Source organism: Podarcis cretensis (genome assembly GCF_951804945.1).
Source record: "Podarcis cretensis genome assembly, chromosome: 2".
Lineage (NCBI taxonomy): Eukaryota > Metazoa > Chordata > Lepidosauria > Squamata > Lacertidae > Podarcis > Podarcis cretensis.
In genome coordinates this window covers 127780332-127805795 of record NC_137171.1, presented here as the reverse complement: position 1 = coordinate 127805795, position 25464 = coordinate 127780332, and the positions used below count along the sequence as shown (strand labels likewise).

Sequence of the window (25464 nt, the reverse complement as noted above, 5' to 3'; positions counted from 1 at the left end):
ACCACAGAGTCCGCCACAACTGGACCTAACGGTCCGGGGTCCCTTTACCTTTACCTTACCTCCATGGCCCTAAGATCTCTGAAGCCTACACTGAAGAAAGTCTGGGCAGCTCAGACCAGCCTCCTCATGGTTTGAAGACTGGTGGAAGCATATTCCCAGACAGAACAGGAGATACCGTATTTTTTGCTCTATAGGACGCACCTTTTCCCTCCTAAAAAGCAAGGGAAAATGTGTTTGCGTCTTATGGAGCAAATGCAGGGGGGAGGCAGGCAGGAAAAGCCCCCAAGAGCCGCACACAAGCTCCGAGGAGGGAGAAGGGACTGACTGGCCGCATCAGTCCCTTCTCCAACCTCGTAGAAAAGCCCACAGGTTCCACGCACCCTTTAAAGAGCATGCAGCTCTTGGGGGCTTTTCCCAGAGGAGGGACAAGGGACTGACTGGAATTCCCCCACCTCCCGCAAAAGCAGGGAGAAGCGCACAGGCTGTGCGCAGAGCTGGGGGGGGGTTATATTTCCCCCCTTGATTTCCCCCTCTGAAAACTAGGTGTGCCCTATGGTCAGGTGCACCCTATGGAGCGAAAAATACGGTACGTCTCCTATTGAAAGTTTTCCATTCCAGGAGAGTTGTGGGTGGGTTAACATCTCAGATGCTGCAGGTGGCGCTATGGGGCTCCCTCAAAATAGAGGAGGTTTGTCCTTCAGAGATCTGTATGGAATTTCAAAACTGATCTCATGATCCAGCAGGGAGCCTTACCAGAGAGGCCACGATCCCAGGATTCTCCTCCTTGACTTCCTTCTGCAGAGCTCTCTGGTCAGGATCCAGCAAAGCCCACTCCTCCTCTGTGAAAGGAACAGCTACGTCTTCAAAGCACACTGGATCCTACGAGAAAAAGGGAGCATAAAGATGATATTTTTTTCTACACATTGCTCTGTTCTTTTCTGTAACAATTTTCTTGTGTATTTGAGTTATGGGAATTAATCTTTGTGTAAGTGGGGCAATTCCATAAAACAATAATTTTATTATCAATGCAGCACTCATCTTCAAGTAAATCTTTGCTAGCATTCCCATTTTCCAGATGGAAGGACCTCCTCTCTCTTCATCTGGTGGGGTGGCCTCTCCCCCTGCCCTCAAGCCAACTTCAAGGGGCACCAGGAGGGGGAGGGGAGGGAATGTTGGTTGGTTGGCATCCATCTGTCTTGGGAGACCATGGAAGAGTGTGTCTTTGGGAGTGAGATCTGGGGGAGAGACATGTGTTGTTGCATCTGGGACACAGGAAGTGGTCCAGTTGTGTTGCTGCAGATGCAGGCGGGCTTTTCTTCTCCCTGTGCTCCCCCCACGTGGGAATGTTCCCCTCTGGCTGCAGCCTCTGCTCACAAATGTGACTTTTCCCTCCCTCTGAAGGGGGTTTATTTCCTTGACCCAAATCCCCCTCCCCAAAATGAAGGCAGCATCTGGACCCCAAGGAAGAGCAGAGATGCATATTTCCTGCAAACTCGCCCCCTCCCTGGCTTGGCAGAGAGGACAAAGGAGGACCCTCTGCTCCCCGACTTGGGGGTCTCCCCCCCCCAGGCATGATCTGAGCAGGGACCCCCACGCCCCCTCCCTGCCCCCCTGGGACCCCCTTCTCCCCATGGCACCCTCAGGGGGCAGAGAGAGGAGACTCACCCGAGTCCAGGAGGGGCTTTTGCAAAGGAGAGAGGAGAAGAAGGCAGGGAGGGGGAGGGAGGGGGAATTTACCCATGGAGGACCTTGCCCCTCCCCCTTCACTCCCCGTCCTCTCTAGGACTCCAGCTCTGCTCCTCTTAACCCTTGCCGAGCCCAGCCCTCCCTCTCCCCTCTGCCCCCCTCTGCCCCCCTGGGAGCCCGACTCGGCGCCAGGGAGACGGGGCTTCCCCAGGAGTCTCCTCGAGAGCAGGCGCCAGGGAGGAAGAGGAGTCCCCGATCCCCCCAAGGGAGACCCTTCCAAGTCTTCCCTCCAGCTCCCCATCTTCCCTGGGGCAGCCCCACTGAATCGGGGAGACGCCTCCTTCCCTTGGACTTGGGGGCTGGCAGGCCCAGCTGGGCTTCTTCCAGGCTCTGGCGGAGTCAGACTTGGGGGGCCCTTTCCCCCCTCTCAGTCCGCCCCCCACACCCAGGGGGTCCCCTCAGCCCTCCTTCTTGGGGGTCTCCCTTCCTTCCCCCCTCCCAGTCCGCCCCCCACACCCAGGGGGCCCCCTCAGCCCTCCTTCTTGGGGGTCTCCCTCCCCTCCCCCCAGCTTCTCCCCTTCAACTCCCGCCTGACTCCTCTTCCTCTCCCCCCTCAGACCATCCCTCAGAAAAGGCGCCTTGCATTTTCCCGCCAAAAGGGCTGGCTCCGCCCCCCGCTGGCTTGGCAGCCAATCAGAGCGAGGCTCCCGCCCCCTGGGTGAATTTCTGAGGGACTAAGTCCGCTGACTGGCCTGGCTCTGCTGTCCATCACAGGCCCAACCAAGGGGGGCATCTCTAGAGATCATCTCCGTCTGTCAGTTACCTGTCAATCCATTTTCAACTCTTTGGGTTTGAGATCATTTTGCCGGAGCCCTGAGGGGCCCAAGTTTCATAAACAGTGTTAAGAAGTGGTTGGGTCAACTCCCTGCAGGAGTTTCTTGTTGTACATTGTTTTAATGGTTTGTATTTCTTCTGTGACTGCAACCCAAAGTGTGTTTTATAAGCTGGTCTCCGGCTGTAAGAGATTATCTTATTTTATCTTATCTTAATAAATGGATGGCGGAAAAGTCTGGGAAGGGGCGAGAGGCCCCTCCCTGGTCCCCTCAAGGCTCCTCTCAGGTTCCTCCAGGGTCCGAAGCCGCCTCCTCCATTTTTGGGGGGCCAGGAAGGGAGTGGTCCCTGCAGCTTGGCCTGCTGGAAAGGGGGCGACATGCAAGAGGCCAGCCTGGCAGGGTTGTTGTGGAAGGAGGAGCTCCTGGGAGGAAAGGAGGGGCCAGGGAAATGCCATTCTGCCAGTAAGGTGCCTCCCTCTCTCACTCCTCCTCCAAAGGAGAGCCAGGGGTGTGTGTGTGTGTGTGTGTGTGTGTGTATATGTAGGTAGGTAGGTGATAGATAGATATGTATGGGTGTATAACAGACAGACACAAAACTGCCCTCATTCAAGATGGCCGCCGGCCCTTCCTCCCGCTCCAAACATAGAAGGACCGGTTGCCCTGACCCAGCATGGCCTCTGCTCTTTCTGGCCTCCTGGGCAGCGTCAACTCCGGGACGGCCCTCCTCGCGCGGTGAATGGAGGGGAGAAGTCAATTTACACTTGGACGTGGAGGCTGTCAGGGCCTGAAGCGCAGCAGGACAGGCCCAGCTTTTCTTCAGCTCCGCTTGCCAAAAGCAGCTGCTCCCCTTCAGGCCGATGTTCCCCTTTCTAGAAATGGGGGCCTAATGCTTCCCTCGCTCTCTGCTCCCTTCCCTGAGTACTTGCACCATTCAGTGCTTTGGACGCAGCCCCGCTTCCCTGGCGGAACAGCAGGATTAAGGGCACCAGGAATATCTACCCTTTACGAACTCCGGAGGGGAGCTTCTCGCTCCTCTTGTGACAAGATCCCAAAGGCTGAGGGTAGCATGAGAGAACTAGTCTCTTTTGAGACAGCACCAATTTCCATTTCTTCTTGATCAAAACCCACAAACGCTCTGCTAGGATTTTTCCAGAAGGTTTTACAAGTATCTATCAGGATGGTAAGAATTTTACTAGTGAGCCAGAAAGGATTTTATGTGTTCCATGTCCTCTGCTAGTAGTAGTACAAGGCGCCCAATGACTGATAATCCCTCCTCATTTGTCTGAAAAGGTTGGGAGAAGGAGTCTTCTATCCTTGCTTTAGCATTTCCTGAGGATACACCTGAAATTTGCTTTCACATTAGTTCGTCTGCTTGTTTAGCCTGAATAGGGGAGAGACATGTGTTGTTGCATCTGGGACACAGGAAGTGGTCCGGCTATGCAGATGCAGACGGGCTTTTCTTCTCCCTGCCCCCCCCCCCATGTGGGAATGTTCTCGTCTGTCTACATCCTCTGTTCACAAAGGTGACTTTTCCCTCAATTTGAAGGGGGTTTATTTTATTGACCCAAATCCCCCTCCCCCAAAAGGAAGGCAGCATCTGGATCCCAAGGAAGTCTGGCTGCAGCCTCTGCTCACAAAAGTGACTTATCTCCAAACCTGAAGGGGGTTTCTTTGCCTCTCCACTTTTCCTTGACCCAAAGCCCCCTCCCCCCCAAAAGGAAGCAGCGCCTGGATCCCAAAGGCTGCAGATCTCCTGCGAACTGGCCCCCTCCCTGGCTTGGCAGAGAGGACAAGGGAGGACCCTCTGCTCCCTGACTTGGGGGTCTGCCCTGTGGCCGGAGACCCCCCCAAAAAATGTATAATGCACAAGAACCACACTCACACGCACACACCTCCCCTCCCCGACCCTGGAAATGCCCCTTTAGAGGGCCATTTCCTAAAAGCCTTCCGTAAATAAGGAAGCGCGCTAGTTTTGACAGCTCTACTGGAACCCTTTTCGCCTATCTTTATCATGGGTAGACCGGGCGCCCAAACTCTGGGTCAGCCGGCTGCCGTTTCAACCAATCAGCGTTACCAAACAGCGCCTCTAGCGGCGGCTGCGCAGGTACTGCAGCCGGCTTCTGCTTCTTCTCCACTTTGACAGCTTGCTAATACAATGTTTCCGAATTCAATTGACCGTGACTGATTTAATCAAGATGTTGCAACATTGTTTCCAGAACTTGGGAGTATTTTGAACTTCAGGGTCCCTTTAAATATTCACCACAAATCAGCCGTACATCGGATTTTCATCGGACCACTTTTATTCTACTCCAAATTACATGGATTACCAAAGGGGGGTGGCCTGCCACCGGCCAGCCATAATCCCCCAACCGAGCAAGCACGTACTCAGCGCCTCCTCCCAGCTGACCTGCCTACCCTGATACCCGGCTTGATGGGCTCAGACAGAAAACCGCCAAGGACACAAAGGACTGCATATGATAGTGTATTCTGCTTCTGCAAAAACAAAAGGGACTGTGACCGGATTCCCCCAGGGGGCAGGAAAGGACTCACAGGATGGGGGGAGAGGGACACTGACCAGGTGTTGAGATACTCGGGTTACCTGCCCGATCCCTCCCCTGACTCCTCCTGTTTTTAATATAATCATGATGTAAATATGATGTAATTCTGAGGGTGTAGCTAAGGGGATTAGTAACTAATAAAAGTCAGGGTCTCCCTTTGTTCGGGGCTTCCATCTTGCATCACTTCGTGGGCGGTGGGAGTCCTGTCGCGACAGTCTTTTCTTTAATAAAGACCGAGCCTACTGGCTGCTGTTTTGCTCTGAATTGCTCTGGTTGGTGTCTTTGTTTTGTCCAAGGGAGCCCTCGGATTTCCATTAACAGTTCCCATCAGGAATGATCTGAACAGGGGCGCCCATGCCCCCTCCCTGCACCCCGTGTAATTGCATAACAAGGTCACCTCCTGTCACCTCCCCAATAATACCTTTTTTGCTTTTGCCTGCAAAAATGTTTTGACTTTATTTCATATTTTCTTACAAAGGAATGTGGATTCTGGGCCTCTGATAACAAGTAGGCCACTGTGGAGAGATGCTTAAATCTACAGGATGCATTGTGTTTTGGCTTGTGTTGTTTTATTTACATTTATTATTTATTTAATAAAATTTATTTTAAAAAACCTGTAAAGTTGTTTACCAGTACAAAAAACAAAGAAACAACAACACCACAGCAGTAAAATCAAAATTAACAAGCCTTCTTTAAAACGAAGAAAAGCTAAAATATTAAAAGAGATTAAAATTACTTCAGCGTGCTGAGCATCTGGCTATGCTTGCCTAAACAATAATGCTTTTAGCAGGTGCCTGAAAAGAGTCTAGCAGAGGCACTCGCTTTATTGCAAGTGGCGGGGAGTTCCAAAGGGCAGGTGCTGCCACACTAAACCACGCAGTGCTGGAAAGGGGGTGAAAGGCAAGCGGCCAGCCTGGCAGGGTTGTGGAAGGAGGAGCTCCTGGGAGGAAAGGAGGTGCCATGGAAACGCCATTCTAGAAGTAAAGAGCCTCCGTCTCTCACTCCTCCTCCAAACGAGAGCCAGGGGTGTGTGTGTAAATATATACTGTAAATAGATCATAGATAGATGTATATATGTTTGTATATATAACAGACAGGCACAGAATTGCCCTCATTCAAGATGGCCGCGGGCCCTTCCTCCCGCTCCAAACATGGGAGGACCGGCTGCCCTGACCCAACATGGCCTCTGCCCTTTCTCCGCAGCGGCTTCCCCTTGCGAGGCGATTGGGCGAGGGGGAGAGAGCACCCGGAAGTGGGTGGGTTGAGCTGGCTGCCTGGTTACCCACGTGGGTTTGGGAGAGAGCAGTAGCCATGGAGGGAGGGAGGGGAGCCGGACAGGGGGCGCGGGAGGAGGCGGGAGACCCTTGCAAGGGGTGGGCCTGGATGGTCTTTGGGAACATATAGGATTCATTTGCAATGTTGTAGGGTCCATCAGGGCAGCTCTGGGGTTTCCATAACTTGCTGGCTTGGCGTTTTGCAAGTTTCCTTGATTGTCTGACCCCACACATACAGACCTCCCTCTTTCTCTCCCCCCACCCAAAAAATAAGTCCTCCAGAGATACTGGGAGGGCAAAGCCCCCCAAGCTGAAACAGAAGAGAGTGGTGCTTGGGATCCCAAGAAGCCACTGCAGAATGAGCCCCCCCCCCAATGGGTCCTGGCAGGAAGAAGTGGAGATCAGGGTTATGAAGGGAGGTGGGGGGGGGAGTAGGTCTGCATTGCAAGGGGGACTAGATGTCCCTTGGGGGCCCATTCCAATTCAGCCATTCTGAAGTCTGGGAAAGGGGCTGAATCTTTGGGGGGTGGAGATACAACTTGCCCCCAATCTCCCCAACTCCACGTCCGCCTGGTTCGCTCTTGGGCGTTTGCTGCAATCCCTGCCTTGCAGGGGTTGGACTAGATGGCCCCTGGGGGCCCTTCTGACCCTGTGATTCTGTGATTTCTTCCGGAAAGTGGACCCGTTTCCTGGCCCAGCCTCCATCCATTGTTCTCTGCTAATTTGACCTCCACCCCTATTATTCTGCCTTCCCCATCCCTGAATATTTGTTTGAAATCTAATTTGGGGTTAATATACAAAACCACTTCCCTTTTCTTGGCTATTTCTGTGTTTTCTGCAAATATATAATGTCCAATTTTTGTTTTAGTAAGATTTATGTTATTTGGTATCTTTTGGTTTTATTCTTAAGTCCATTTATGTTCCACAAGAGCACTTTCAGATCCACTCCAATGTCCTCTTTTTTAGTCCCTTTACTCCTCCTCCTCTCCCTCCTCCTTCTGCTTGTCATGTTTCCTCTAATTCTCCAAAGTTTTTTATTATTATTAACTTTTCATTAATACTTCTCCAATTGATACAATACCAAATCTTGTCACATTATAATTCAAAAAATAAAACCATGTTCTGGCTGGCCAGGAGAATTTTTTGTTTGTTTCTTCTTCCTACTTTTCTCTCTATTTCCAATATCATACCAATTTTAATGCTTCATTTTATCTTGACAGCCACTGGTATGCAACTTTCATCATATTTAACAGATCTATATGTAAATTTACATGCAAGATGAACATTTTGCTCTTCTTGTTGTCCATCAATTTTTTTCGGTGCAGTCCCTCCTCAGAAGGCCCTATTTCATTCCACTATCTTACCTTCCAGGACTCTGGGCTGTCTTCCAGCTTTCCTTTGTTTAGTTAAAATTAAGACACATGTAATGTATTTTAATGAACTGATATTTTCCCAAACCGAAGAATCTTCTGTAAGAGATCACACCGTGGGATATATTTCACAGTTAATAATTGTTCGGTTCCTCTACAATCCAAGCTTGCTCCCCCTGGGCCCTAAGATCAAAGATTCATCTTCACTTTTTAAATCCACATACGACAAAAGTCCATGCAAGCAGATGTGGTTTCCTGTGTGAAATATTCCCCAGTTGTAATCTGTCGGTTGTCTTCAGCCCCCTTTGAGAGGGACCCCTTTTTTTCTAATGTGCCTTCCTTTGCGCCGTTTTAGCATCCCCAGCCAAAAACATATCTTCAAACAAGCTGATACCTTGCCAATAATAATTAGAGCCCTCCACAAAGGACTGCGCCATTAAACATCAAATTCTCTAGTTTTTTATAAAGTTTCACTTGCATTCCATTTCATTAATTGACTCTTTCTCCATGAGGCTTGCCAAATCATGAAGTAGCTGTCAGTACTGCAGTGTTTCATTCTTTCATTGCACAGTGTGACATTGTGCCTTTAATTGCCTAATTACCTAATGTATTGTTGTGTGAGAACGGGAGCTATTTCTATATCTCCTCCTCCTCCCCTCTGGTGCTTGCATCTGGCTTTGCTGAAGGATACGGCTGCGTGAGTCAGCTCCACGCTCTGTTGACTTATTATTTTCTTGATGCTGCATTCCAACCAGAGTCTGCTTCTGCTGTACTCTGCTACTACGGGCGAAGTTCCTCACCATTCGGACAAGTGAGGGAGGGCGTTGGCCCAACAGTAGCAAGTATAAGCAAAGATGAGACGCTCACCTCACATCTTCTGTAGCAGAGCGACAAAAGTCCTTTCAAAGTCCGAATTCAAATCTTTGTTGAAAAACAGGAATGCTCCCGCTCATGGCGTTGGCATCGGAGAGTGTCCAATTTGTGCAATGCTAAACACCCAGCGCCCCTGCCTCCACTGTAGTGAGCGGCAGATATCGGACGACGTGCGGGTGAAGGCACATCCGCCCCATCCCTGCGGGGTTCAACAGGGATAATTACCCCCAGATTCACCTTGTTTAATTGCACGACTGGGGTCCGGTGTCCTGGGAAAGCAGCCAAACGCCATAGGCCATCACACCGGAAGTCTTCTCCAAAGTCTTTTTTATATTTTCTCTCTGATAGTAAGAGCTGACAGTGAAAAGGAACTCTCTCAGAAGGGGGTGGACCTTCATTGGGGGGTTTTAAGCAGAAGTTGGATGGTCATGGGTGCTTGAAATGAGATTTCTGGAGGGGGTTGGACTAGATTCTGAATCTATAATTCTATTCTTCACCCTGGTGTGAGATCTTAAATTGACTTTTGAACAAGTGAAATTTTATACACATTCCGTGTGCTGATATGCTTTCAACCCTGTATGAATTATTTGGTGGGCCATGAATGAATCTTTTCCCACATTCCAAACACTTTCTCTCTTGTATGGATTCTTTGATGGGAAGTGAGATGGGTCCTTTGACTGAAGCTCTTTCCACATTCCAAGCACTGATAGGGTTTCTCCCCTGTATGAATTCTTTGATGAGAAGTGAGATTCCCCTCGTGACTGAAGCGCTTCCCACATTCTGAGCACTGATAGGGTTTCTCCCCTGTATGAATTCTGTGATGGGAAGAGAGTGCGCCACTTTGACTGAAGCTCTTTCCGCATTCCAAGCACTGATAGGGTTTCTCACCTGTATGAATTCTTTGATGGGAAGTGAGGTGGTAGCCCTCCCGGAAGCTTTTCCCACAATCGAAGCACATGTAGGGTTTCTCCCCTGTATGAATTCTTTGATGGGAACTGAGATCACAACTCAGACGAAAGCTCTTTCCACATTCCAAGCAGTGATACGGTTTCTCTCCTGTATGAATTCTTTGATGGGAAGTGAGACTATCCTTCCGACTGAAGCCCTTTCCACATTCAAAGCACTGATAGGGTTTCTCCCCTGTATGAATTCTTTGATGATAAGTGAGATTCCCCTCATGACGGAAGCGCTTCCCACATTCTGAGCACTGATAGGGTTTCTCCCCTGTATGAATTCTGTAATGGGAAGAGAGTGTGGCACTTTGACTGAAGCTCTTTCCGCATTCCAAGCACTGATAGGGTTTCTCACCTGTATGAATTCTTTGATGGGAAGTGAGCTTGTGGCCGTCCCGGAAGCTTTTTCCACAATCGAAGCACATATAGGGTTTCTCCCCTGTATGAATTCTTTGATGGGAAGTCAGATCCCCACTCCGACGAAAGCTCTTTCCACATTCCAAGCACTGATAGGGTTTTTCCCCTGTGTGAACTCTTTGATGGGAAGTCAGATCACCACTCAGACGAAATCTCTTTCCACATTCAAAGCACTGATAGGGTTTCTCTCCTGTATGAATTCTTTGATGGGAAGCCAGATGACCACTCAGACGAAAACTCTTTCCACATTCGAAGCACTTATAGGGTTTCTCCCCTGTATGAACTCTTTGATGCAAAGTGAGATGTACACTTTGACTAAAGCTCTTTCCACATTCGAAGCACTGATAAGGTTTCTCCCCAGTATGAACTCTTTGATGCAAAGTGAGATTACCCTTCTGATTGAAGCTCTTTCCACATTCTCTGCACTGATACAATTTCTCCCTACTCTGTGTTATTTCGTGTGAAGTGAGGCTATTCCTTTGAACAAAGCTCTTTCTTTGATGGGAGGTGAACTGGGAGCTCTGACGGATGTTCTCTCCACACTCTGAATATTTATATGACTTCTCCGCTATGTGGATTCTTTTGTGGTCTCCCTTGTTCTTCCCTTCTGATTCATCACCATCTGCAATGAAGAGAGATCCTAATTAGAGTCTCAGGAGGAAATGGGAGCTCCAGATTATTGAACAATGTTAATGAATGCTTGTGACAGAGGAAGAACTGAAGAGAATGAGATGTGAGGCCGTCCAATAGTTTTCACTGTTTTTGTTTCCTGGTATTAACTGAGATATTGCTAGGCTTTTATCTGGGATGGATATTTTTGTGGCTCAATCATGGAATCCACTCCATCTCCAATCACAACATGTTATGATCCAACAGGGATCCTTACTGAGAGAGTCCATGATCCCATGATTCTCCTCCTTGACTTCTCCTTGACCTCCCCTGGGTGAGTGCCTGAGGGCCCTGCTCTTGCCACTTACCACCTGGCCCAAGACGGGGCCTCAAGCCTCAAAAGGACTTCTCTGCTGCCCAGGAGGACTCCCCTGGGTGAGTGCCTGAGGGCCCTGCTCTTGCCACTAACCACCTGGCCCGGGGCGGGGCCTGAAGCCTCAAAAGGACTGCTCTGCTGCCCAGGAGGACTCCCCTGGGTGAGTGCCTGAGGGCCCTGCTCTTGCCACTCACCATCTGGCCCGGGGCGGGGCCTGAAGCCTCAAAAGGACTCCTCTGCTGCCCAGGAGGACTCCCCTGGGTGAGTGCCTGAGGGCCCTGCTCTTGCCACTCACCACCTGGCCCGGGGCGGGGCCTCAAGCCTCAAAAGGACTGCTCTGCTGCCCAGGAGGACTCCCCTGGGTGAGTGCCTGAGGGCCCTGCTCTTGCCACTCACCATCTGGCCCGGGGCGGGGCCTGAAGCCTCAAAAGGACTGCTCTGCTGCCCAGGAGGACTCCCCTGGGTGAGTGCCTGAGGGCCCTGCTCTTGCCACTCACCATCTGGCCCGGGGCGGGGCCTGAAGCCTCAAAAGGACTGCTCTGCTGCCCAGGAGGACTCCCCTGGGTGAGTGCCTGAGGGCCCTGCTCTTGCCACTCACCATCTGGCCCGGGGCGGGGCCTGAAGCCTCAAAAGGACTGCTCTGCTGCCCAGGAGGACTCCCCTGGGTGAGTGCCTGAGGGCCCTGCTCTTGCCACTCACCATCTGGCCCAAGGCGGAGCCTGACAGGCCTCACAACTATGGTTGCTGTTACTGCTGCTGCTGTCCAGGAGGACTCAGGGGGAGTTCTTTTTAAAATGTTTTAAAATTTTTCTTTTGAATTTTTTTATGTGGGGGTGGGGTGGGGTGGATGTTTGGTTGGGCCTGGGAATTTGTTTGATTTAGGTGTTTTTGTAATTTTTACAGGTTTTTTTTATTGTTTTATTTTTTTAAAGGTTTTTTTTTGTTCTTAAGGGGAGGGGTCAGGGCTGCCGGGGAGTGGGTCCCAGCCCACAAAATGGCTGGGGCATGTTCCACAGGAGGGGATGCACTGGGACAACCGATCTCAGTGATCACGGGTAGGAGGAGGAGTTACGCTAAGACCAGACCATGTCATTACCGAGGAGGCAGGTTTAGTCATTGTTTGAAGACTATCCCTGCCTCCGGGTCTGGTCCTGACCGGATGGATACTAGAATCAGCAAGGGATACCCACATGACCTGAAGGTGCTGCTGTGCAATGCCAGGTCAATGATTCATAAGACCACTGCCATCCATGACCTGATCATGGATGGAGGATTTGACCTGGCATGTGTAACAGAGACTTGGTTGGATGAAGCAGATGGGCCAGTCCTTGCCGCTGCTTGTCCACCAGGTTTCTCTTACACACAGCAACCCAGGTCATGAGGGCCGGGAGGGGGGGTTGCAGTGATTTTTAGGAAGTCATTAGTTTGCACCAGGCGTCCTATTGGGAAGACCCAGTTTTCTGAGTTCATGTTTTGGAAGTTGGGCAATAGGGGCAGTTCAGGATTCCTTTTGGTGTACCGACCTCCCCGCTGCACCAAGGATTCCCTGCCCGAGCTGCTTCAGGTCATGGCGGATGTTCTCCTGGAGACACCTAGCTTGGTTGTCCTAGGGGATTTTAATATCCATGCCGACACAACCTTACAACGGGCCGCTCGGGACTTCGTGCAAAGCATGGCCTCCATGGGGCTGTTCCTGAATAAGTCTGGCCCAACCCATAGCCGCAGACATGCCTTGGACCAGGTGTTCACCTCTAGTGACGTGGGTGATCTGACACTAAGTAAAAGCGAAACGAAAGAAGTGCCATGGTCAGATCACTTCCTGGTGCAACTGGACTTCTCCGCGACCCATCCCCTCTGCAGGGAGGTGGGACGAATTCGGATGGTCCGCCCTGCCACTTAATGGATCCAAATGGTTTCTAGAGAATGGTAGGGGATGTTTTATTCCATGTTGATGGCCTTTCAGCTGATTCCCTGGTGGCCCGCTGAAATGTGGAGTTAACCAGGGCTATTGACTGGCTCCGAAGCGCCCTCTCCGGGAGCCTGGACAGCCCCGTGGTTTTCCACGGATCTGAGGGCAATGAAACAATCATTGAGACGGCTAGAGCGCCGGTGGCAGATAACTCATTCTGAAGCTGACAGGACACGGGTTAGAGCTCAATGTCGAGCCTACCAAGTGGTGGTAGCGACAGCGAAGGAGTCTTTCTTCACCGCCTCTATTGCATCTGCAGAAAACAGCAGCAGGAGACTTTTTCAGGTGGTTCGCAATTTAGCGGAACCACCTGTTACATCGGGGCCCAGCAAGGGCCACATGATCTCCTGCAATGATTTTGCAAAGTTTTTTGCAGATAAAGTCACTCAGATTCGGGAAGAGGTAGACACCACCATGGGAGCAGAGCCGGAGCGGGAGAGTGCTAGAGTCCTGTCTAGTCAAATTGTGTGGGATCAGTTCCAATCTGTTACCTCCGAGGATGTGGACAGGCTGCTTGGACGAGTGAAACCAACCACCTGTCTCCTGGATCCTTGCCCATCCTGGCTTATAAAAGCTAGCTGGGAAGGGCTGGGCGATGGGCTTCGTGGGGTGGTGAATGCTTCCCTCTGTGAGGGAGCCTTCCCAGACCCGCTGAAAGAGGCGGTTATTAAACCGCTTCTTAAAAAACCATCTTTAGATGCGGCCACAATGGCCAACTATCGCCCAGTCTCAAATCTTCCATTCTTGGGCAAGGTGATTGAGCGAGTGGTTGCTGAACAACTCCAGGCACGCCTGGAAGAAGCGGACAATTTGGATCCTTTCCAGTCGGGATTCAGGCCTCATCATGGGACTGAAACTGCCTTGGTCGCACTGGTTGATGATCTCCGGCGGGCTTGGGACAAAGGTGAGAGCTGCTTCCTAGTTCTGCTGGATCTCTCAGCGGCATTTGATACCATCAACCATAACCTCTCTTTTAAATCAGTGAATCACCAGTGAAGGTGGTGAAGGTCCTGTGTGAGTGTCTGGAGGCAGTTGGAGGATGGATGGCGGCTAACATATTGAGATTGAACCCTGACAAGACAGAAGTACTGTTTTGGGGGGACAGGAGGCCGGCAGGTGTGGAGGATTCCCTGGTCCTGAATGGGGTAACTTTGCCCCTGAATGACCAGGTGCGCAGCCTGGGAGTCATTTTGGACTCACAGCTGTCCATGGAGGCACAGGTCAAATCTGTGTCCAGGGCAGCTGTCTACCAGCTCCATCTGGTACGCAGGATGAGACGCTCCCTGCCCGCGGACTGTCTCGCCAGAGTGGTGCATGCTCTGGTTATCTCCCGCTTGGACTACTGCAATGCACTCTACGTGGGGCTACCTTTGAAGGTGACTCAGAAACTACAACTAATCCAGAATGCGGCAGCTAGACTGGTGACTGACAGCGGCTGCCGAGACCATATAACACCGGTCTTGAAAGACCTCCATTGGCTCCCAGTACATTTCCGAGCACAATTCAAAGTGTTGGTGCTGACCTTGAAAGCCCTAAACGGCCTCAGTCCGGTATATCTGAAGGAGTGTCTCCACCCCCATCGTTCTACCCGGACACTGAGGTCCAGCACCGAGGGCCTTCTGGTGGTTCCCCCACTGCGAGAAACCAAGTTACAGAGAACCAGGCAGAGGGCCTTCTCGGTAGTGGCGCCCTCCCTGTGGAATGCCCTCCCACCAGATGTAAAAGAGGACAACAACTACCAGACTTTTAGAAGACATCGGAAGGCGGCCCTGTTTAGGGAGGCTTTTAATGTTTGATGTAGTACAGTATTTTAACAAACAGCAACATCTTTACCTGAACACCCCCCATCAGAAGTTATCTCAATCTGGTTGGTCTAAATTTAAATTTATACGTAAATCTCTTTCTTCACTTTGAACCCCCTCCCTCCCATTTTCATGATGAAACCAACTCTGTATTGTTTCTTTGGTAACAGAAGAGGTAAAATGACTATTACTCACTTAATCTAAGCACAACGGCCACAAGAGCTTCAGTCTAGGCATTTGGCTCTGCGATGTTGAATGTTCTCTGTGCTCTCCTGTTTCCCCTTTTTTTGTTTCAGTTGAAAGCAATTCATGAACCCAGAACTCATACACTGACCACTAATGATGAACTATATGTTATAGATATTCCGGCAAATTTATTCTGCTATTTTACATAGAAATGACATGAGAAGACTTGGTCTAGATGTTTTATTATTCCTATGTTCCTTGTTTATAAAAGCAAATAAAAAGTTATTCCAAAAAAGAAAAGAAAAGAAAAATACATGGAGGCCTCATCTGCATTCAATCTGCAAAGCAGGATCAGGTTCCTTTCAAGACTCGTGGCTTCTAGTGCTGCGCGATGGGGCGGAGGGAAGTTTGAGGATGGAGAAAAGAATAATATGATGGATTGAGGAAATAGAAATGTAAATGTATGGGGGGATGGGGAGGAAATGGTGTTGGCTTTGGTACATTTGTATTGTAATACAATATGTGAAAACCAATTTTTAAAAAAAGAGCCGTGGGTTCTAGTGCTGCGCGACGGATCAGTGTTGGACATTGGTAAGGCATTCAGATCACAGAACTGATTTTAGACCTTTTGAGCTGCCAACACATCACGGTGACTGGGGAGCTGTGATCTATTCCTAGCTCAAATTGCCTGCAGATGACAAAGGAGCAGGCAGGCAGGCAGGCAGGCAGGTGGGGGAGCCCGAAAAGGTGCTCCCCTTCTCCATCTCCATCCGCCTGCCTGCCTCCCCCCACCCCCTAGCTGAGGAAGCCCCAATACCTCTCTGGCTCCATCCCTCCACGTCCCCATCTCCCCTCCCCTGGGACTCACCAGATCTCTCGGAGGTCCCTGGGAGGGAGCGCTCAGAGGTTGAGAGGAGGGATGCGGGAGACAGCCGGACCAGGTCATGCGTCCATCTTCCCTCTTCCATCTCCTCTAGCTTGACAGGATCCGTCTCACTCATCCTTCCTGAAGAGTCAAGGAGCCAAAAGAAGCTGCAGGGTCCTGGGAGAGAGGAAGAAGCAAAGGGAGCCTCAGAGGCCCTGCAGGGATTCTCCTGCCCTAGATATTCTCCTGCCCCTGGAGAAGCCCAAATGGGGCAGCCCCTTCCCAACAGAAGCCCCATTTCTAAACATCTCCAGTGCTTGCAGTTTCCCCTGTTTGCTCCTCACCCCACTTCGTAAGGCTGACATTGAATTCAATGGTGCTTATGGACAGAACTTGGTGCCAAAACCAGTCACCATCCTGTCCCCAAGCCTTGGCCAATCATCAAAACTAAACTCCATTTCCTTCCATAGCAATACAGTGAAAGTTTGAGGCTTAATCCATTTCAATTTTATCACATAGTTCGCTTTTCTGTTGTAATCCATAAATATAATCCCATTCTCTTTTATCTCCTCTTGCTTTTTATCAGTTTGTTAGCATTCGAGGTGTGTGTGTTGCCGAATCATTTATGTTACAAGCATAATATATATATATAAAGAAAGAGTAAAGGCTCCCCCCTCCCCAACAACATACATTTTTCATCAACGGAAGTCTTCTTTCCAGTTGAAATTGTTTCGGCTTTGTATCTGTCTAAATTTAGCGGTTTATTATCTTGTTCCATCTGTACCAGCAGGCACCTTTAATTGAGGACAATTACCCACAAATCATCTGTTTATTCTTTGCTAACGATCTCTGCTATCGTGGGAGCGGCATCCATTAAGGCAGACCGGAACCAGAGGCCTCAAAAGCCCCATTTCTAAGCAATTCCAGTGATTCCAATTTCAGCTCTTTGCTCCTCACCCCACTTTGTAAGGCTGGCATGGTCTGTACAGTAGTGACCTGAGAGTAGATCCCATTGTACTCAGTGAGGCTTATGGACACAACTTGGTGCCAAAACCAGTCACCATCCTGTCCCCAAGCCTGAAAACTGCAACCCCAGAGCATGGGCAGAAAACAGACGAGTAGCTAATACATGTAAGTGGCCCCATGCTTGGTGCTTTCTACGGAGAGTCCTCTTGACGCTCTTTGAGCTCTCTCATCGCAAGCCAGGCAGATGTTTTGGCAATATTTGCCTCTTGCATGGGGACCAAATCTTCGGGGAAAGAGGGTTCGTTCTGGTGGGCTGGATCTGGAGCACAAAGGGTCACGTTTTGCTTGCATGAGCCCTTGTGTTCCTTCTTCAAACTTATTAGGTAGGAACGTCAGAGGTCCAATCTGGAGAATATTTCATTCTGGGCTACTTATGGCAGAGCACAGAAGACATGCAATCCATTCTTTTCAGTTCTGTCAAGTAGGTCCTTCCCTAGATTTCTCAAGTGCAAGGACCCAGGGCTGTCTGAGTTAGGGGGTTCCTTGGGGTCCAGGTCAGCTGGCTAGTCAGGATTGTCACCTGCAGAGTATATGTCAACTAAAGGACAATAGTCTGCCTTGAATTGAGGACTTTTTGGAGGTGTTGCTGAATGTGGAAGCAGAGGAGCTTGCGATGCCACATTTTGGAATAATCTTGAGACTGATACACCACTCCTCCATAGATATTCTCTGCGCTTATACACTATATTCACAAACTTTACGCTCCTCTTGTGAGAAGATACCTAAAGGCTTAGGGTAGCTTGAGGGAAGTAGCTTATTTTGAGACAGAACCCATTTCCAATTCTTGTTTATCAAAACCCTCTCCCTAGTTGGTTTGGTTTTGGCTTCTGACAGGACAGCAGAGCATTTGATAACCTTGCATATCGTTTCATACTGATATAAGGATCTGGTGTGCAGATTCCAGTACAGTGGTACCTCGGGTTACATACGCTTCAGGTTATATACGTTTCAGTTTACAGACTCCGCTAACCTAGAAATAGTACCTCGGGTTAAGAACTTTGCTTCAGGATGAGAACAGAAATCATGCTCCGGCGTCGCGGCAGCAGCAGGAGGCCTCATTAGCTAAAGTGGTGCTTCAGGTTAAGAACAGTGTCAGGTTAAGAACGGACATCTGGAACGAATTAAGTACTTAACCCAAGGTACCACTGTACAGTACATGCTTCTTAAGTGTTCTGTCTGGACCCAGAGCATGAGCTACTCTTAAGTAAGTTAAAAGCTATTTTTAAGTCAACTTTTTAATATTGCACTATTTTAATTTTTTAAAACATTTTTGCTCTTCTTTGTACTTATTGACCTCCTTTTGCCATGTGGACGAATTAAACCTCCCTTATTGATCTATTTTTAATGGTAGGGAAAGAGATATTGTTGTATTATCCGGTTCCACACTCTCTGCCAGACTTTATTCCAGAAGGTTTTACAAGTACCTATCAGGATGGTAGGAATTTTATTACAGTGAGCCAAAAAGGATTTTATGCATTCTATGTCCCTCGTTAGTAGTCCCTCGTCACCCAATGACAGATAATTCCTCATTTGCACCAGAGGCTTGGGAGAAGGAGTCTTTTAGCCTTGTATTAGCATTTCCTGAGGATAGTTCCGAATTTTGCTTTCAGATTAGTTCCTCTACTTGTTTAGCCTGAATTTGGCCTTGAGTCGCTTGAGCTCCTGGTCTCAGTGCCAGAGATGACTTAGCAGTTGAGCTGGCTGGGCCCAAAACCTCTTTCTGCTCATCCTTAGAGCTGCTGAGAGATCCTATAAGGTCAGTAATGGGATCTGGCTCCTGCTGTTTCTTAGCCACCTCCTCATTTTCCTTCTTCACGTAAAATTGAGTAATTTTTGCTTGTGCTTTCTTCAGAGAAGCTCTCTTTGGAGGAGGGTCTGTGGCACCCGGGGAGAGAACATAAATTTTGTAACTACTCTGGGTCAACACTGTTTTCCCCCTTAATTCCTTATCAAGTTTCCTTATACCAGTTATACCATATGCCTTATACCATTTTCTGAAATTCTGTGATTATCCTTGCTGTGATTTATTTAATGGAAACTGATTTTTTTCCAAACACTCCCCTGTATGAAGTATCTCATGGGAATAGTGGGTGGAGCTGCAATTGAAGCTTTCCCCACATTTCAAGCACTAATTTCTTCCCCCGTTAGTTCTTTCATGTGAAGTGAGGCTCTCCTTCTGAACGAAGAGCTTTCCTTGATGGGAAGTGGACTGGGAGCTCCGACTAAAGTTCTCTCCACACTCTGAATATTTATATGGTTTCTCCATTGTGTGGATTCTCTTGGTTGTCTCCCTTCTTCTTCCTCTCCAATTCACCACCTACAATCTGCTGTTATATGGCAGTATTATTATTATTATTATTATTATTATTATTATTATTATTATGCTTAGGCTGAGGAAGAAATTTAGCCTGAAATGATTGAACAATGCAAATGACTGCTTGTGAAAGAGGAAGAAGGGAAATGAATTACTGCCTTTTCTGAGAAAAACTTTTAAGAAAATTTGACAGGATGTACCTCCACGTCCCTGAGATCGCTGAGATCTCTACATGGAAGAAGGCCTGGGCAGCTGAGACCAGCCTCATCCTGGTTTGAAAAGGCAGGACTGGTGGAAGAATATTCCCAGACAGAACAGGAGATGCATCTCCTATGGAGAGTTGTGGGTGTGTTAACAACTCAGAAGCTGCAGGTGGCGCTATTGGGCTCCCTCAAAATAGAGGAGGTTTGTCCTTCAGAGATCTGTATGGAATTTCAAAACTGATCTCATGATCCAGCAGGCACCCTTACCAGAGAGGCCACGATCCCAGGATTCTCCTCCTTGACTTCCTTCTGCAGAGCTCTCTGCTCAGGATCCAGCAAAGCCCACTCCTCCTCTGTGAAAGGAACAGCTACGTCTTCAAAGCACACTGGACCCTAAGAGAAAAAGGGAGAAGAAAGATGATATTTTTCTACACATTGCTCTGTTCTTTTCTGCCTCTTAATAGCTGCATTGTTTTAATACTATTCTTTTCTTGCATGCTTATTTCAGTATCTTAATGGAGGTTTTATGTACTGAGTTGAATAGGATCCAAACTGCAGCAGTCTGATTGGTCCTAGAACAATAGGATTCAGAATGCAGCAGTCTGATTGGTCCTAGAACAATGCAGCAGTGATTGGTTGGCAGGAACCACCCAATCATGCTCCAGATATAAGTGAATCCACAACCTGATTGGCTTACAGTAGAATTCCAGAATTAGCCAATCATGTGCAGCCCATTGTGTAAATAATGTATATAAAGCAGATACTTTGAGGGGATTTTCATTCATTCCTCCTCACCACTATGAGCTGAATAAAAAGCATGAAATCACTTTGCGACTCTGAGTATATTTCACTGGCGACGAGGGTGGGATCCCGCTGAGCTGACTGCCACACACAGCACCGCCACCTCCCGCACCGCTGCCTCACACCGTGTATCCAGGCTTCAGCTCTGGGACACAAGGAACTCAGAATGGCAACTGACAGCAGCTTCTCGCCATTCAACCCAGCATCTGGAGACTGGGAAGAGGGAAAAATGTCTACTAGGAGGGCCTCAGGTGGACTTTCTGGGATTTATGGTGGACGCAGAAGGGGTCCACCTGACTGGGGACAAGGTACGGGCCATTTGTGATGCCCCAGCGCCCAAGAGCAAGACTGAACTTCCGGCCTTCTTGGGACTATTGCACTTTTACCATTCCTTCCTTCCCCACAAGGCGGTGGTAGTGGAGCCCCTACACAGACTCCTGGACAAGCGGGCCCCTTGGGTGTGGGGCCAGCGCCAGGAGGCTGCATTCCAGGCAGTCAAGGACTTTCTTGTCTCAAACTCGGTCTTGGCACACTTCAACGAGAGGCTGCCAGTGGTGCTAGCATGCGACGCCTCACCCTATGGCATTGGCGCTGTCCTGGGACACCAACTCCCAGATGGAAGAGAGGTACCGGTAGCATACTTTTCCCAGACACTCAACGAAACCGAGTGGAACTACTCGCAAATAGATGAGGAGGGGCTGGCAATCATGAAGGGAGTAAAAAAAATCCATGATTTCTTGTATGGGCAGCCCTTCACTGTGGTGACTGACCACAAGCCGTTGCTTGGCTTGTTTGCCCCTGAAAAGCAGACCCCCCAAGTGCTGTCTCCTCGCGTCCTCAGGTGGTCAATTTTCCTTGCCAGCTACCAGTATGCACTGATTCACCGTCCGGGGAAGGCGATGGGCCATGCGGACGCCCTCAGCAGGCTACCACTACCGGAAACAGGCCCCGACCCAGCACCTGCACAAGAGGTTATGAGCCTGGAGCTGCTTCCCGACCGCCCCATTCAGGCACAAGAAGTTGCACACCATTCCAAGAAAGATAGGGTCATCTCCCGGGTCCTGGACTGGGTGTGGAGGGGATGGCCCAGCAGCAGCCCTGGGCCAGAATTCGCCGGCTACACAACCCACAAACATGAACTGTCAGGCCCACAAGGGGTGCCTGTTAGGCAACTGTTGTGTATTTTAATGATGGGTCTTAATCCTTGTATAAATGTGGCCAGCATGACTAAGGCACTTCTGGCCAACCAGAGCAGCACACGGAAACGCCATTTACCTTCCCACCGGAGTGGTACGAATTTATCTACTTGCACTTTGACGCGCTTTTGAACTGCTAGGTGGGCAGGAGCTGGAACCGAGCAGTCGGGGGATTCAAACCACCGACCTTCTGATCGGCAAGTCCTAGGCTCTGTGGTTTAACCCACAGCGCCACCCGCGTCCCATTCCACATCATAAAGGTAAAGGTAAAGGTACCCCTGCCCGTACGGGCCAGTCTTGACAGACTCTAGGGTTGTGTGCCCATCTCACTTAAGAGGCCGGGGGCAAGCGCTGTCCGGAGACACTTCCGGGTCACGTGGCCAGCGTGATGAAGCTGCATCTGGCAAGCCAGTGCAGCACACGGAAACGCCGTTTACCTTCCCGCCAGTAAGCGGTCCCTATTTATCTACTTGCACCCGGGGGTGCTTTCGAACTGCTAGGTTGGCAGGCGCTGGGACCGAGCAGCGGGAGCGCACCCCGCCGCGGGGATTCGAACCGCCGACCATTCACTCAGCAAGCCCTAGGCACTGAGGCTTTTACCCACAGCGCCACCCGTGTCCCATTCCACATCATCATAATCCCTAAATCTGGAGGGGGTTTCTTTACCTGCCCACTTTTCCTTGACCCCAAGCCCCCTCCCCAAAATGAAGGCAGCATCTGGATCCAAAGGAAGAACAGAGCTTCAGACCTCCTGCGATCTCCTCAAGCCCCCTCCCTGGCTTGACAGAGAGGACAAGGGAGGACCCTCTGCTCCCTGACTTGGGGGTCTGCCCCCACTCTGTATGATCTGAGCAGGGACCCCCATGCCCCCTCCCTGCCCCCCTGGGACCCCCTTCTCCCCATTGCACCCTCAGAGGGAGGAAATAGGGGACTCACCGGATTCCAGGAGGGGCTTTTGCAAAGGAGAAAGAAGAAAGCAGGAAGGGATGGGGGGGGGGAGGGAATTGAGCGATGGAGGACCTTCACTCCCTTCACTTCCCATCCTCTCTAGGAATCCAGCTCTGCTCCTCTTAACCCTTGCAAAGCCTGCCCTTCCCTCTGCCTGCAGGCAGATCTGCTGCTGCGCTTAGAGCCTGCCCTCCCCGCCCCCATTGGCCCCAAGGAGCCCAGATCTAGGTCTTAGCAAGTGCCTTGGGCAGCTGAATGCCTAGATCCCAAACCCCTGCGGATGTTGGGAGGACCCTGCTCTGCTCTTGCTTTCCATTTGGGACGTGGCAAACATTGATCCAGGGAAGAGTTCAATCTGGACCATCCTGGGCATTTATTTGTTCATTTCAGAGATCCTGGGATTATGGGCTCTATTTTGCTGTCACCATCTGCAGCGATCCTGGAGCCCAAGAAAGCAAAATCTCTCACTGCCTCCATTTCTTCCCCTTCTATTTGCCAGGAGGTGATGGGCCCAGTGGCCATGATCTTCGTTTTTTTGATGTTGAGCTTCAGACCATATTTTGCGCTCTCCTGTCACCCTCATTAAAATGTTCTTTAATTCCTCCTCACTTTCTGCCATCAAGGTTGTGATATCTGAGGTTGTTGATATTTCTTCTGGCAATCCTAATTCCGGCTTGAGATTCATCCAGCCCAGCCTTTCGCATGATGAATTCTGCATATAAGTTAAATAAGCAGGGAGACAATATGCAGCCTTGCCGTACCCCTTTCCCAATTTTGAACCAATCAGTTGTTCCATATCCAGTTGTAACTGTAGCTTCTTGTCCCACATAGAGATTTCTCAGTAGACAGATGAGGTGATCAGGCACTCCCATTTCCCAACCCCCTTACCGTTATTGAACGGCATCCCGGTTATATGTATTCCCCTTTTCCCAAAAGTTGCTCCAAGAAGTTTTCCTCAGTGTTTGACCCACGCTGAGCCTGGAGTGTCCTAGGGAACCTTCTGCCACTGGAGAGTCAGGCTCAGGTGCCTTCTCCTGGCAGTTCATTCAGAAGAACCCCTGAAGCTGAGACTCTTTTTGGGACAAGGGGAATACATATAACTGGGATGCCATTAAATAATGGTAAGGGTGTTGGAGGGAAGGGTCTCCAGCCAGCCTGCCCCTTATTTTGAATTGGGGGGGGGATGAGGGGCTAAGAAAAGCCCTCCCTGAAAACCAAGCGGGGGGGGGGGGAATGTGAGCAGGTGGAGGTGCTGATTTCTTCGTATTTGAGAGTTGCTGCTTCTCAAAATGGTGCTTTTAAAGTGGGGAGGGGGTTGGAGGTGGTGTTGAGCTTGACTTGCCCCTGTTTGGGACCCAGCAGGAAAGGAGGGCGTTTCTTATTCCAGAAAGAAGTCTGACAGAGCTGACTCCGGACTCCAGTTCAAAGGAAGAGGGACACCTGCCATCCTTTCTGTGTTTCCTGCCAGAAAACCAGTTTCTACTGGGTTCCCAGAACTATCTGACCCCATTTCCCACACCAGAGCAGGGCTGGACCAATCAGAAGCCTCTGCATTGGACAGCTGGCCAATCCGCTTTCAGATTCCCCTGGGTCTCGTCCTTCGCCCGGTTTCCTGAGGGAGTTTTCCCCCTGAGTTTCCCTCTTGGCTGCTCCCCCTCCCAGCTTCTCCTTCAATTCTCCTTCCTTCTCTTCCTGTTTCTCTCCCCCCTCATTATTTGGGGGCAGCTGTATTTCCCCCCCCCCCACGGCCAGGCAGGCCCAGGAGGAGTGCATGGACGCGGCGGGGCCAAGAGATGGCATTTCCCGCCCTTTTCTGAAAAAGGCGGGAACGCCATTTTGTTTTTTCCCGGAGGCCCCAGCCGCTCCCAGAGACGCCATGGCTCCCCTGTGGTCCTCGGGGGTCCCACGCTCTCGGGGTCTCTCCTCCCGGATGAAGGAGGGCGGCACCTTTGGTCCTCAGCCGCCTCCCTGCCATGATGGCTTGGCCTCCGCAGGGCAGCCTCTCTCCCCGCCATGTTGGCCCCACGGAGGAGGAGGCCTCTCCATTGGGAGACGAGGAGGGAAAGCCCCTCTCTGTCTCAGAGGCCCAAGGAGGAGAATAGTAATACAGTGGTACCTCGCGTTACAGACGCTTCAGGTTACAGACTCTGCTAACCCAGAAATATTACCTCAGGTTAAGAACTTTGTTTCAGGATGAGAACAGAAATTGTGTGGTGGCGGCAGCAGGAGGCCCCATTAGCTCAAGTGGTACCTCAGGTTAAGAACAGTTTCAGGTACTTTCAGGCAGAAGTCAACTTCTTGCCTCAACTTGGAGGCTGTCAGGGCATTAAAGGCAGAAGTCCAGGCGCAGCTTCTCTTCTCAGGCCGATGTTCCGCTTTCTAGACATGGTGGTCAGATGCTGAACTCCATTTCTGCCCCTTCTTCCCTCTCCTTCCTGGACTGAGTCGTGTCCCATTCAGACTTGGGGGTCTCCCTCCGCTCCCCCCTTAGTCCACCCCCCACACCCAGGGGGCCCCCTCAGCCCTCCTTCTTGGGGGTCTCCCTTCCCTCCCCCCCCCCTCAGTCCGCCCCCCACACCCAGGGGTCCCCTCAGCCCTCCTTCTTGGGGGTCTCCCTTCCCTCCCCCCCCCTCAGTCCGCCCCCCACACCCAGGGGTCCCCTCAGCCCTCCTTCTTGGGGGTCTCCCTTCCCTCCCCCCCCCTCAGTCCGCCCCCCACACCCAGGGGTCCCCTCAGCCCTCCTTCTTGGGGGTCTCCCTCCGCTCCCCCCTCTCAGTCCGCCCCCCACACCCAGGGGTCCCCTCAGCCCTCCTTCTTGGGGGTCTCCCTTCCCTCCCCCCAGCTTGGACCTGGAGGCTGGCAGGCCCAGCTGGGCTTCTTCCAGGCTCTGGGGTCAGACTTGGGGGGCCCTTTCCCCCCTCCCAGTCCGCCCCCCACACCCAGGGGTCCCCTCAGCCCTCCTTCTTGGGGGTCTCCCTCGCCTCCCCCCAGCTTCTCCCCTTCAACTCCCGCCTGACTCCTCTTCCTCTCCCCCCTCAGACCATCCCTCAGAAAAGGTGCCTTGCCTTTTCCCGCCAAAAGGGCAGGCTCCGCCTCCCGATGCTTGGCAGCCAATCAGAGTGAGGCTCCCGCCCCCTGGGGGAATTTCTGAGGGACAAAGTCCGCTGACTGGCCTGGCTCTGCTGTCCATCACAGGCCTAACCAA

The 25464-nt window shown here is 50.7% G+C and overlaps 2 protein-coding genes across 3 annotated transcripts in view; both read right to left on the bottom strand.

Annotated features, from left to right (window-relative positions):
* The window catches only part of LOC307209506 (uncharacterized protein), a 267574-nt gene extending 244757 nt beyond the window's left edge, over positions 1-22817 (bottom strand). The window contains exons 1-2 of one of the 2 annotated variants that reach the window (XM_079964618.1): positions 22248-22817; positions 15775-15948 (exon numbers count right to left, since the gene is read on the bottom strand). In XM_079964618.1, coding sequence (XP_079820744.1) covers positions 15775-15948; positions 22248-22353 — 280 coding nt within the window. In that variant the 5' untranslated portion in view covers positions 22354-22817. Of the gene's footprint in view, positions 1-1665; positions 1783-15774; positions 15949-22247 lie in introns of those variants that run through there. The other variant, XM_079964619.1, reaches the window with a different exon arrangement.
* Positions 7515-10878, bottom strand: LOC307209536 (uncharacterized protein). The gene is made up of 2 exons (XM_079964714.1): positions 10851-10878; positions 7515-10586 (listed from the first exon to the last, which is right to left on the bottom strand). The coding sequence occupies exons 1-2, from the start codon at positions 10861-10863 to the stop codon at positions 9178-9180; spliced, it is 1422 nt and encodes a 473-aa protein (XP_079820840.1). The 5' UTR covers positions 10864-10878; the 3' UTR covers positions 7515-9177.
* Positions 22818-25464: the final 2647 nt, after the last annotated feature.